The 14793-nt window shown below is 38.3% G+C and overlaps 1 protein-coding gene across 7 annotated transcripts in view; it reads left to right on the top strand.

Moving 5' to 3' along the window:
- Window positions 1–6219, top strand: part of LOC5572944 — an 87978-nt gene extending 81759 nt beyond the window's left edge. For all 7 annotated transcript variants that reach the window (XM_021843550.1, XM_021843549.1, XM_021843551.1 and 4 more), the window contains 3 exons: window positions 449–680; window positions 1437–1702; window positions 3918–6219. In XM_021843550.1, the coding sequence (XP_021699242.1) occupies window positions 449–680; window positions 1437–1702; window positions 3918–5481 (2062 nt within the window). In that variant the 3' untranslated portion in view covers window positions 5482–6219. The remainder of the gene's footprint in view (window positions 1–448; window positions 681–1436; window positions 1703–3917) is intronic.
- The last annotated feature ends 8574 nt before the right edge of the window (window positions 6220–14793 follow it).

The following is a 14793-nucleotide window of genomic DNA, read 5'->3' on the forward strand; positions in this document are numbered from 1 at the left end:
ATAGTGATATCTATCGGGAAAAGTTGGTGAGCGAAAATATGATGGAGTGATAAAGAAATTGTCCCCAGAGTGGAATGATTTCGATTATCTCCCCTCATGTTGATGCTCGTCGTTTTGTCTTTGGATCTTATCATCACTTCTCCAGCGAGCCACTTGGTGGCCCATTGAATACTTACAACACGCAGTACTACCTTAACTTGGTGAATGTTTTTTTTTATTAGAAAACATATTCACAACTCCCTTTTGCGTTTTCCTTAGCGCCACCATGGTATCTAATGTCTCTATGGTCTATCCATAGAAATGACCATTTTTCAATGTCATTGCCACTGTTACCAGAACTTGTTTTATCACGCTAACCCCTAGCGTGTATATCTATTGATGTAATGTTATATAAACCCCTCGCATGCAAAGTAGAGACTAATTATTTTCCGTTATTTTCCATCAACAGATATGGTTCCAGCAGCAGCCAAGCCTCGCAAAGCAGTGGCGACATCTGTCGGATATGTCACTGCGAATCGGATACGCACAATCCACTTCTGACGCCCTGCTACTGCTCCGGAAGCCTCAAATTCGTGCACCAGACCTGCCTGCAGCAATGGCTAACCGCGTCGGAAACGAATGCCTGCGAGCTGTGCAAGTTCCCCTTCATCATGCACACCAAGATCAAGCCTTTCAACGAGGTGAGAAATTCTAACGAATGTGCATTTACTGTAAGACGTAATCACTGGAATATCCGATTGAATATTATTAAACCGCATTAATTAACATCACTTATTGACTCTGTAATTAATGATAAAGTTGATTATATTAGATGTGTTTATGTGAAATGAGACATGGTTGTACAAATCCGAACGATGCCCTCGATTTGTTGGGACAATCTGTAAAGCAACTTCCAAATGATGTGTTAGATTTTGAGATAGAACTAATGAAGTAATTTCGGTGGGATTTCCCCTCAATTTTAATTGATGGATTCTGCACACATTTTTTCAATATCTTTGGGGAGTCTAAATGAAAAACTAGCATTTTTTATATAAAAATGTGCCATCTTAATGAACACTGTTTCAAAATCTCACATTTATATTATCATGAGAACCATAACTTGAGCGGAAGATGATTTTCTTGGTTTGTTGTAATTGTGATACAATTCTAGTTTCATTAATCCAATTTCACCCCCGCAGATATGAAAATAGGTCCATTTCCACACGTCTTTTATTCTATAAAAAATGAACGAATTTCAAATATTTGTTTGGCATTTGGAAATGCATGATCCATGAGCGTATTCTCATATTTGGATGATTGCTAGTCAAATTGCGAATGTTCAATTCAATCGCAATCAGTCCCGGAGGGATGAATTACAGATTACAAAATGCACCTTCGCCTGCTTTGACATGTTTTCTACCAGTTCTTGTACTAATGCGTTTTCTTTTCGTTTACAGTGGCGAAGTCTGGAGATGTCGGGGGTTGAACGGAGGCGGCTTTTCTGTGCGGTCCTGTTCCACTGTGCCGCTGCCCTGTGTGTGATATGGTCCCTCTGTGTGCTCATCGAACGGGCTGCCGAGGAAGTGCGCCGTGGACTGATAGGATGGCCCTTCTGGACCAAGCTGGTCGTGGTGACGGTGGGCCTGACCGGCGGAGTCGTGTTCATGTACATCCAGTGCAAACAGTATTTGAATTTGTGCAACCGGTGGCGCGCTCGGAATCGGTAATATTGATACCTGTTTAGAGTAGTTTGTGTTGATTGGTATTTTTAGTTCTATCGGGAAGGACATTCTTATGAAATCTGCTTCATTGGCAATAATGTATGAATTCAGTGACATGACTGTAATCTATGCTAGCTTTTGTTTCTCAACATTCGAACCACCCCCAATAAACAAAAACTTTTACATCATAACGAATAAGAGTACAAAAGTGGGCATACCTATATAATTCTTCAACAATATATACAACACAACACTTATTCCAGTAACTGTATGTATTCTTATGAGAAACTGAGCATATACTGCTTTTTTTTCTTAATTTCTTTATTAGTATCATTCCAAACATTACATTCATTTCTTATATCTAGGTGTTCTGTCTTATTAAACAACTCTATCATCCTAATTTAGTAAAACAATTATTTATTAACATTTTGTTAACAACATATTACATTCCATTTGCCGTAGCAGTTCAGATTTTTACAAGTGAGTTGATTTCACCTGCTTATAAGAAGAAAAAACACGATAAATTTACTTAACCTAACTTAACCTAAATATATAACGCATTAATCGTGGCAATAGAAGATTGTAATGTTTTTTGCCTGAAATTATTAATTATTTTATTTTACATTTGTTCCAATGTTTCAACATTGGATATTCTATGTAACTCATTGGTAGTATACCAGGGAGGCAGCTTCAGAATCATTTTCAATTTTTATTTTATTCTTCAAAGAGCTTTCTTCCTGGTATTACAACAGCTAGTCCATATTGGTACAGCATACAACATCGCTAGCCTGAAAATTTGTTTGAATATCAAAAGCTTGTTCTTAAGACAAAGTTTTGATTTTCTATTAATAAGGGGATAGAGACATTCTACATTGGCTTGAATGCACTCAATGTGATTTTTGAAAGTTAAATTCTTATCTAGCATGATCCCTAGATACTTAACTTCATCTGACCAATTTATTGGAACCCCTCTCATCGTGACAACATGTCTACTTGAAGGTTTCAAATAAAGAGCTTTTGGTTTATGTGGGAATATTATTTGTTGAGTTTTGGAAGCATTAGGAGAAATCTTCCATTTTTGCAAGTATGAAGAAAAAATATCCAAACTGTTTTGCACTCGACTACAGATAACACGCAGACTTCGTCCTTTGGCGGAGAGGCCTGTGTCATCCGTAAACAAGGATTTTTGACAGACCGAACTCAGGTAAGTCAGATGTGAAAATATTGTATGATATTGGTCCCAAAATTCTGGCTTGGGGAACATCAACTATCATAGAAAGTCTTTCAGATCTGGAGTTCTGATAATTAACCTGAAGTGTACGATTTGACAGATAACTTTGAATTATTTCAACAATGTATGTTGGAAAATTAAAGTTTTTTTTTTTAATTTTACGATCAAGCCTTTATGCCAAACACTGTCGAATGTTTTTTCTATGTCTATAAGAGCAAGACCAGTAGAATAGCCTTCAGGTTTGTTAGAACGAATCAAATTTGTTACACGTAAAAGTTGATGAGTGATCAAATGTCCATGGCGGAATCCAAACTGTTCCAAAAATTGAATTTTCTTTGATGTGGGCCATCATTCTGTTCAAAATAACCTTTTCAAAAAGTTTACTGATGGAGGAAAGCAAACTGATTGGACGATAGCTAGAAGCTTCTGCGGGATTTTTTTCTGGTTTTTTTTTTAAATGGTACAACCTTAACATTTTTCCATTTGTCAGTAAAATATGCTAATTGAAAACATTTGTTAAATATATCAACTAAGAATGATAGGTTACTTTCTGGAAGTTTCTTGATGAGGATGTAGAAAATTCCATCATCGCCAGGAGCTTTCATATTTTTGATTTTTTTAATAATAGTTCTCACTTCTTCCAAATCAATCTCCCAGGAATTTTCGAAAACGTTCTCTTGATTGAGAATATTTGAGAAGACTGCTAATATCTATTACTGATACAAATTACTACACCTAAAACAATGAAAAACGCAGTAGATCTAGATCTGTGTATTCATACAGTAAAAAATAAACACGATGTTATCAATAGTTCTGCTCTTGGATTTGCACTACTGCTCAATCTTGACAATATCAAAGAATGGTATGAAAAACAGCATTGACAGTACTGTTTTATTGCTTCAAGTAGACTCAAAATTTTCGTCAGCAATCACACTTAACGCACTGTAGTTAACCACTTCATACTTAATTTTTTTCGTTTATTTTAGGATCCTTCTGATTCAAAATGCCCCGGAGAAAATTCACCCACCGCAATCACCTGGTGTTCAGCGGTTCCCTCGTGTTCGTACGGCAGTTGCTTGCGGAGGCATCGGTCCCAATGGAAACGGAAGCGGTGGACCGGGCAGCAGTGCCAGCTACAATTCCGGTAATAACGGTGGTCCTCAGTATCGTGGTTACCATCAGCAGTTGATCGGGTCGATCGGCGGGGGTCATGCCTGTGAGTTGCAAATCAATCAGCAAGGACAAATCATAGCGGCTAATATTGAGAACAGTTCGATCAACTATGATCGCGATTGGACGCTGGACGATATCAGCCAGATGTCGTTCAAACCGTGTCCACAGGGAAGCGGTAGTCTAACCCCAATGCCGTTCCACGATTCCGCGCATAACGTTTGCGAGGGAAGCGGAAGCGGAAGTGGCGTCGTTGTGGCTACTCATAGATACTCGGCGATATCAGGATCGTCCAATACGGTTCACGAAGAAGATCAGCTACAACAACATTCTAGTATTAATGAGGCAACTAGTGGTAGTTGTGGTGGTGGTAGTATTAAGACAGCCGATCTGAATTTGTTCAAAGTACCGACCTCAGAACTGAGTAGTGTTAGTAGCAGTGCCGGTATTCCATCTGGGACAAACGCCGGAAGGTATCCCAACTCAGCGATATTCTTAGAAAATCGTGATATTTTAAATGATCCTCCATGTCAAGAACAAGTTATCAACAATCAAGCGAAACTATTTAACCGTCGATCGACAGTTCTCGGTAGCGGTAGTAGCAGCTTCACTCCTGAGGATCCACGAAATGATATCCGTAGATACTCCGACACCAAACTCCTCCAACAGCAAAAACTCACATATGTCAACGAGCACCCTGTTGAAAGCAGCCCTACCAAAGATCAATTGTTACTTAATCCTAAGAGCATCATCTACGACATGACCAGTTTTCTTGGTCCGGTCGTAGCACAGGATCAGGAAGATAATTCTAATAACCCACATCATCAATTGCACCGAGCACATCATCATCACCATCATCACGTACTTACAACTGCAGACAGTCCGAGCCATCGGATGCAAACAACCGACATTCAATTCGACAACAACTGTGATGAAGACTCGGCTCCACCTCGAGCAGTCTCGTACGATCCCTTAGAGCTCAACATCCAAGAATTGCTTGAACTGGACATTGCCAATATTCAGCGGTTGCACGAGAAAAAGAGCTCTCTCGGAAATATCTCCCAGCACTCGTCCTCCTCGTACTGTCAAGACGACCCGTCCTCACCATGCCTTGGCCCTCCAACTGCCAAGGTGCGTCCAACGATTTGTCCCTCCGCCTCCAATTCCCAACTGCGACAACTCCAGCAGCAGCCCACCATCCATGATCAACTACAAATGCCTCAGCCAATGCAGTCTCAGTCAGCGGAACACCACCGTTCAATAGAAAGCCCCAGCAGTAACCAGCAGTTCAACAGCAACCGACTAAAGCTGTTCAAGTCGCTCCCGAATTTGAGTGCCAGTAGCGAGAATCTGCTACCCTCGCCAAAGCGTTTCAATTAGGTCTTACTAGTTTTCGTGTGCCGATGATACAAGTAACATATTATAAGACACGAGTTAATTAACGCCATTTTTGTGATATTTTATTCCCCTAATATTTTTGGACAAACAAAGCAACGTTCGGTCCTGTGAATACTAATGAATCAATATACTTAACTTCAACAAAGAAACAACTGTTTGCTTAAGACGTTAATACTTACCTATCCAATAGAGAAAAAACAGTAGTGTATTCGAATTATTACTCTAGATGAGACCAGACATAGAGGCATTTTAGACAGGTAAACACTACAGAGAAATATTAGTGATGAAGCAAATTATTACTATATATACTTACTTGAACTATTATTTTTCTTGGGATGATCACGCGACAGATTACAAGCCGATCACTGGCGACAGTGATCTTCAATTAAAGGATAAACAAACAGAGCATAGATGAATGTGCGAGAGCCAATGTGTGCGAACAAAAGTATGCGCTAGACTGAGAGATTTTGCAGCTTTAAATGATGGTTTTTGTGTGGAAATACTGACTGAATCCAGCGGTTGAGTGTGAAGAAATTGTAATAACTCATAAAACGAAGCATGACGATCGTCGGGTACTTGTATAAACAATAAGAAGGACGTAACGTGTGACTTATATCTTAGAGATGAATACAATATGCAAAATGATTTAAGCAACGGTGTTACAACAATGCAGTTTTATTTTTTTTTCCATTTGGAATATAGAAAATATCGAAATTACGTATCTTAGTGTGTATTTTTTCTATCCGATATCACTGCAATTTAACCCTTTCTTTCCCACGACTAGCTTCTGTGGTGTAAAGAAGCAATTTTAGGGGCAATTTAAGTTTGATTTCTTCTCGTATAAAAATGGGCCACCATAATGGACTGTCAAAGGATTGCATACAAAAAAGTATTAAAAACGATCTCGAAACATCAACAAATTCTATTGTTGAGGCAAGGGGCATTGCAACAGTAAACTTTGAAAGAAAAAAGTAGAGAAGTTTTACTTAATCGAGAAACAACAATTTTGAAAATAAAATTTCTCAATCAAGAGAAAGCTTTCGAGAATTCTTGGGGGACTGATTTAAAAAAAGAGAACTATTACTCAAAAAAAAGTATGAAAGCACCTGAAAGCCTTATCAAAAACATCCAGAGAGTAGCTTGTCATTTCTTGGTTGATAAAATATCAGTTAGCATATTTTCCTGGCAAATGGAAAAATGCCAAGTTTGTACCAACTATGAAAACGGATAAAAATATTGCAGAAGCTGTTTGAAAAAGTAATTTTGAACAAATTGATGGTCCACATCAGCGAAAATTATTTTTTTGCCAATTCGGATTCCGAAATGGACATTCGACCACTCATCAACTTTTACGTATTGGAACGAATCAAATTACAATTAGTTTTGCTCTTGTTGAAATAGAAGAAGTAAACTATATTTTTTTCCAACATGCATTGTTAGAATAATCCCTATTTTGTAAATCAAGCGGATTCATGTGACTCGTCTGTATTCAATGTCGATCAAAGCCAGTCATCAATCAGCTCAAATAGTAATCTAGTCACATAGAGTGACAATCAGTGCCGTAGCACTGGCTATTGGCCGGGTTGGCACCTGCCTAGGACGCGAGCCTTTAGGGGGGCGCCAAAACGCGTGACGCACTTAGTAAATTTTGAAAGCAATTTATTAAATAGGGCACCTCTTAAGTCACAAATTCAAAAAAAAAAAAACAATTCCTCAACTTATTAAGTTAAAAAAAATCCTGTATTGCCATGCATGTAAAGCATGGTGTTCAATTTGTGGTTCATATTGGGAATAAAGAAGGATTTTTATCATTACTCAAATTATATAATCGTTATAACGGTAATTTACGGTTTTGCCACCAATCAACTATTATCGGCAACCAAATTTCAAACGCCAAATAGGACAAAGCATTTTTCTATCTTAAAACATCAATGACAACAATTCAGATGATTCTTTGTTCGGTTAGCTTCCCGCTGACGACATTTCCGAGACTGAACATTCAATTTCATCAGAGATGTAATCAATTCAAATGCACACGCTTCAAAATACGACTGATTTGGAGCTGCCGAACAGATTTGCCTGCAGTTCTACTGGGAAAGCTGCCAAAGAGAGTGTGACAATAAAAACGCTGACAAGAGATGCTCAAAGCGTTGGTAAAACATGTCCAAAAAGCTCATAACAAGTCTGTCGGTGTGAATTAATAAATGCATGAGCAGCGCATGAATGTAAACAGCCAAACACGTAATTTGTTTGCTAATGCCCGAGAAAATTACAAAGAAGCACGACATCGGCTTAGATTGCCGAAAATACGTAAGTTCCCCTAAAAGCTGTCTCAACTTTTTGAAATGCGTGTCGCAAAAAATCTCGCGCCGGCGATCTTAAAACACTTGTAGATCATCGCAATTACTTCAACTCGTTTTGCTGTGTTCTGCGCGAGCATTCCTTGGACAATGTGGAATATGTATTCGCACAGAAGACACCATAACAATTTGAAATACTTGCGACAATCTACAAAAATTGTTGGAGGTTGCGCAATCCACAGTAAGCTTAAATTATGTTACTGCGTAACAGCTTAATTTGTCGAACTCAATCTTAAAGACAGGATGTACATGTACAGTTCTGAACAGGAATTCAATAGAAAATTGGACAAAATTTTGAGCCAAACTTTTGCATAACTTTTAGTAGGACTCTCGGGAATTTTTACATAGGGTACTCACAGAAATCTTAACAGGATTTTCACAGAGTACTAGGTGGAATTCTCACAGCACTTCCTGGCCTTTAACATAATTCAAGGTTGGTTTTGGGCAGATTTCTTTCGGAAACTCTTTTAATGCTTTATCATAGACTCTTGCGCAAAGTTCTCAAATAAATTAGGCCTGGAAAAAAGTGCCTAAGTAAGATATTTTATCAGAACTTGAGCAACATTCTCAAAAAATCTCATGGAAGGGAAAAGCAAACATGAGGTAAAAAGAATAAAATTAGACTTTGTTCCTAGAATCAAGAATTTGTTCTCAATATGTTACCCTGACTAGCAATCGTTTGATTACACGAAAATGTTTGATTTTGAAGATGTGACTGGACACCAAAATATTTTAGACTACCTCATAATATCGTTTCTGAATTTTAACCCACATTTTAAAAGATAAGGCAAGCTACTATTTCATTCTTAGCAAGTTTGGAAATCTTGGGATACTAGAACAGTTTTAATGTGATTTTGAGATCAAATATATAGTCCACCTCGTTGCTGTGTCAATGTATTTTACCCAAATATAAATTGGAAATTTTTCTTGATTGATCATTTCCTTCTTTCCTGCCATGACACCGTTTCGCTCAATAAAAGCATTCTAGAACAACATCTTTTAGTACTCATAATGATAATAAATTTTCGAGCTGTTTAGTGGAATACCTATAAATAAATGAAAACCAAATTTAGTACTGGACTGTTTAATTCGAATATAAAATCAATATAAAAATCTTAATCCAATTGTTGATAGCACATTCTATTCAAGGTATTATAAAGAGATTCAGTACGATCAATTTCTTTAAGTAAGGTTGTGCTTTTCACTAAACTTTTCAGCAATATTTTTTGCAAACTACAACCAGTTGTTCCTGCAGATGCATCTCATGAGGAATATTTTTTTATGGATTATTGCTATTTGGAGACCGTGTTTGGCTCTGCATCTCCACAAAGGTTACTGGGAGGGATGTTTGTTAATAGGGAGGATCGTTGGGTCACAGGATTCACTTTGATAAGCGATTAGACCATGATAAACAATTATTGGTGAGAAATAAACATGCTTATATGCAAATAAAATATTTTCATTTGATATGGACAATATCTATGTAGATAAAAATTATGCCGACACTTGACGTGACGAACCTTTCAAAGTTTGTTGAATAAAGTGAACCTTTCGCAAGTCTACACTCGTAGTGTCGAACCAATCAAAGTTTTTTTTTAATTACAAAAATAAAAGTAAAAGGAAAAAGGTGTTTTGAAAAAAATAGACAAATTATTTATGAATCAGAGTTTATGTCGACACTCACAGGGACGAACCTTTCATAGTTTGTTGAAAAATCATATTTACGTCTCACCGTTGTAACGATTAAAGGTGCAGTCATATATATTTTATAGATAAGAAATAGTAGCATGAAACGAGCTCACCAATTGATCCATCTTGAGCAGCAACAATCCACTTTCAGCTTCACTCGTCTGCTCGGCTATATAAAAGCACTCAGAGAAAATAGGCGCGCGACCCGAGAGGGAAAACAACTGACCACTGCTCGGGTTTTCTTGACGCACTGCCCAGGAGCAAGCGTCAACGTCGAAAGATCAAAAAGAATTAATTGAACGCGGCACTTTTTCACTTTACTCGACCGATGCGCGACATGTTTGATCCTGCCCTCATCGCCGGCCCCTGCAGGAGCAAGTCCGAAGATCGAAAGATCAAACACAACTCAACAATTTTAAGGGGGGTCTGTAGCCTTGAGGTTACGCTTTCGCTTCATAAGCGGAAGGTCATGGGTTCGATTCCCAGCCCCTCCTCAAAAAAAAACCCTGTCCAGCCACCAGAAGACGCTTCACAGAGGACCGTGCTTTGGGGAGCACATCCATCCTCCGTCAGTATCAGATGGTGACTGAGACAAACTGACCCTCTTCGCAGGCAGCTAGCCTCACTAATAGCAGAGCTCTCTCCTACTTGCTCGGTGTGAGAGTAAAAGAGTAGGAGAGAGTGAAACTAGATGTAATTATAGATAAGTTGAAAATAGATCTGTATCGATAAAGAATCTACAGATCAACTGAGTCCGGCACAGTAGTGGCCACGTGCACGGAGTGCCTATATATATAAAAAAAAAAAAAAAAAACTTAACAATTTTCTCAGTAAACTTTTATCACATACAAACTTACATAATGAAAAAACAAAATTATTCTTTGACTAAGGGGCGCTCAAATCGTGGTTTGCCAAGGGCGCCATGAGGGCATGCTACGGCTCTGGTGACAATAATCGAAAAACTCGACTGACAGGGCTGAGTCGAGCGAATTTTTCGGTCGACAGTGACTCCAGTCGAGTCATTTTGATTGACTCGACTTATAAAATAGACCACTAAGCTTTTCGTCGATGATAACGCTCAAGTCGCAGATAGATGTTACCCTTTTCAGAAGAACCAATTCGATTGAGTATTCAAAAACGTTTTTGCCACTGCACCTACTGAAGGAAATAACCTTACACTTGGTACTGTTGTCGCGTATTCCATTATCACCGCACCATGTCAGCAGCGTATTAACATCCTCTTGAAGTGTTACACAGTCCAGTTGCGAAAATATTGTACGGTATTGCGGAGCTCATTTTAAATCTACATCCAGCGGCGGCGATAACGCGCAGATAATATGTGCGCAATTCGAACGCAACGTCAAAATTCAGGTGGCTTGGATTTTTTTGTTCATCGAGGACGCGAATGTTCCAAATTTGCTAAATTAGAAACATTTGGCGATTTTTATTATCACTGCGACGGTATATCGACATTTTCAGATAATCGCATTCCGTGGATTTTTCTTGCAGAGCACAATACATCTTCAGATCGTCAGCAAATGAGAGAACGAACGATGTGATGAGATCCGGCAGCGTTGATCACCACGTATGCGGATCGGTCTGATGAATACGAACGTAGCCACTCCATGATCAAATCCGGAAATCCGATATGCTTTATTTTATTGACGATTGTAACATGTGGAACGGTGTCAAAAGCCTTTGCGAAATCGATATAAACGGAATCAACTTGATGTCTATGCTCCAATTCATGAAACAGTGTGGTAACGTAGGACATGAGATTTGATGTTGTGGACCTGTGCCTCATGAAGCCATGTTGAAAGTTGGAGATGATCGGAACTGCTACATTGTACAATATGCTATGTACCATTTTTTTTTTCAAATATTTTGCTCATACAGCAATTCCCAAATTTGTTAATAGGCACAATGCAAGCCTGTTTTCACAACACTGGAAAGATTGAAAATTTTGGTAATAGGCTCAGGTAACGTGGTAGAGTAATTCCTTAACAGGAGAGGGGGAACGGCGTTTGTACCCTGGCCTTTCGAAACATTGAGTTCGTTGATAGCTTCCAATTTTTCGTTGCAGAAAAAGTGGATTACAGGAAGCGAGATGTCCAGGGTTAGGATGTGAGCGAAACAAACACGACGAGGAACAGGTGCTGCTCTACTGAAAACACTTTCAAAGAATGACGCGAACAAATCAGTGTCTTCTTTGTTTGTACTAGCGTGGGAACCATTAAGATGGAAATTGCTGGTGATGCGAGTAGTGCCTTTTTGTTTGTATTTTTTTCACAAAGTCCCAGAATATCGAAGGGTTTTGTTTCACGTTAGTCTGGATCGTGCTGACATAGTTTGCACCTTTCTTAAGATGTTTCGCAGATTCCTCAATTCTGCACTCCACCAGGGCTTGCTGATTGTTGAAATGAATTTTCGCCTTTTTGAAAATCCCATACAGTTTGTCGTAGAAACTTATAAGCATTTCATCCACACTGCCGCACTGTAGAACAGCATTCCAGTCAATGGCGGCAAGTGCTTTGTTCAGCTGGTCGTAATCACAAGCATTAAAATTGAAATTGGAATTTTAGATGAAATCTTCAGGTTCAGGTTGACTCCTCACATTCGTCAAAAATTAAAACAAAGGGCGTATAATGGTTGTCAATGGTTAAAAGTGGGATAGGTGGAGGAATGAGGTCAAGATATTCCGGCAGACTAACAAACGCCATGTCTAGCATCCTGTCATTCGACTTCCCAGGGCATAGAGTATCTTCGTACCTGCCACACGATATACGCATGCAAAAATGGACATTGGCATAGTAAGCTCTCAGTTAATAACTGTGGAAGTGCTCATAAGAACACTAAGCTGAGAAGTAGGCTCTGTCCTAGTGGGGACGTAACGCCTTCATTCGTAACGCCCGATTGCAAGCATGGCCTCCAGGGACAAGGGACTGTTCAGGTTCAGAAGAAATATTTGATGGAATGGTCCCGTTCATAGCGTCATCCAATTGCCAACGCAGATTGGGAAGATCGAGATAGAAATATGCGTATCTGTCAAAGGATAAGAACTCTAGTTGAATCAAATGGTATATTACTAAATTCAATATCCATTTACTTTCAGAATACCTTTCGCTTTGTAATGTTACCTTTATTCATACCAACGCGTTGTTTGTAGTATGTTCGAGAGGTGTTGTGAAGTAAAATGACACGAACATGTTCCACAAATGTCGCAAAATAGTATTTTAATAATATTAAAAATGTTCCTAGCAATTACATTTAGCACTTGTTGGTCCAGCAATCGTTGTATTGCCACTGAGTAGCCAGTTTATGATGTTATGGAGATTTCCAGATAAAGTTAAAGTTTATTATTACTCGTTTTTTATACTTCCAAAGAGTATTCCTTGCACTATTTGTTCGCACGAACACGTGGATACCCTTTGCAAACAAATCTGGGAAGGAATAATTCACATCTGTTAATCCGTACTCAAGCCATTTCGTGACATACAAACACCAGTCCATTTTTATTTATATAGATGACCACGAATGTGATTTACCGCAATGATAGGCAAAAACCTATTTTAATTGTACTTTTATTGTGGTATATGCTTTTTCTTGAATTATAGAAATTTTCTTCAAAATTCAACGCCTATCATGTAACTACATCTATCATGAACTTATAAAGTTGATATATGTAATTGTTCTGGTTCTAAACAAAAAAAATCACGCTCGTGAAATTCGCTCCGTAGATATAGGGACTGGTTAAACTATAGGTTCTTTAAAACTATTCTTCCAAGGATCAAAATCGTTGAAAGCATTCATTCGGTTTAGCTTGGAAATATTAGCTTTCATCATTGTCAATAATATCCATTGCAAATAGAGTTTTCGATTAGTTAAGGTAATTTAATGCTTATATCGCAATAATAGGGAATATCGCAATAATAGACAAATTACCCTAGCAATTGTAAGCTCTGCAGAAGATGAAAAAAAAATAACTTTAGAAAAGGATTCTAATGCTCCCTCCCTGGAATAGTACTAACGAGTACATACAATATCCAATGTTGGCATATTGAAACAAATGTCGAATAAAATTACAAATAATCTTCTACAGTTAAACCTCCATGAGTCGATGTTCCATTACTCGATATCGACTCATGGAACCATACTAAAAACCTAATTTCATGGTTACTATGATGGTCCTCTCAAACAGCTTTCCATAGCAATGCTGTTCCATGACTCGATATTTCCATGAATCGATGGTCCCTTCAATATCGACTCATGGAGGGATGACTGTATTGACATGCTCGTTTATTACTTTTGATATTGGTGCTGTATTTGCAAGAAATTAAGTTTTGCGCAACGGTAATCAATTTCATCCAGTACCCTGGATTACGAATGGGGGCCTTCCTTAGCCGAATGGCTACAAAGCACAGCCATGCTGAAGGTGTCTGGGTTCGATTAACGGTCGATCCAAGATTTTTTCATAATGGAAATTTCCTTGACTTACCTGTGCATAGAGTATAATCATACCTGCCACACGATATACGAATGCGAAAATTGCAAGTTTGGCAAAGAATGCTCTCAGTTAATAACTGTGGAAGTGCTCAAAATAAGCTGAGAAGCAGGCTCTGTCCCATTGAGGACGTTATGCCAAGAAGAAGAAGATGGGTTACGTTACGTAGATTGAGTTTTCGAATAGATTTCGTAAAACGAGGTTCTATTGCAAACAGTGAGTCATTTGTCACCCAACACGCAGCAACAAAGGCATTGTCACCTCATATTCTTGTTGCAACAATTTTATTCCGCAACATCATTTTATCACCACTTGAACAGAATATGACAATGATCGATCACCACATGCGTAGCGATATTCTGGGCTTCGAATTGCAATTTTCGAGAACTTTCTCCGTGTTGGTAAACATTGACACATTATCAAACAGCAGCCATAAAACAAATTTAATTTTGTGTTTAAAATAACTGATTAATCGCAAGTTGAAAAGGTTGCAACAATGTTGCCCTCTGTGATTGTCATGACAATTTTGCTTTTGATTGTGTCCTTATCCGCAACAGTTGGGATGAACGGTTGTGAGCGGACTTGCTTTGTTGTTTATTTTACGTCTGTTTTGATGACAATTTGATTCACTGATTGCAAACCATCTCAAATAGCACACCACAAGATATCCATTCCAGATTGATATCAATATTTCAATACTTAGCTTACATACTATTCGACTTTGTAGAAAATAAAATAAAGCGA

This window comes from Aedes aegypti, chromosome 2 (assembly GCF_002204515.2).
Source record: "Aedes aegypti strain LVP_AGWG chromosome 2, AaegL5.0 Primary Assembly, whole genome shotgun sequence".
Classification (NCBI taxonomy): domain Eukaryota; kingdom Metazoa; phylum Arthropoda; class Insecta; order Diptera; family Culicidae; genus Aedes; species Aedes aegypti.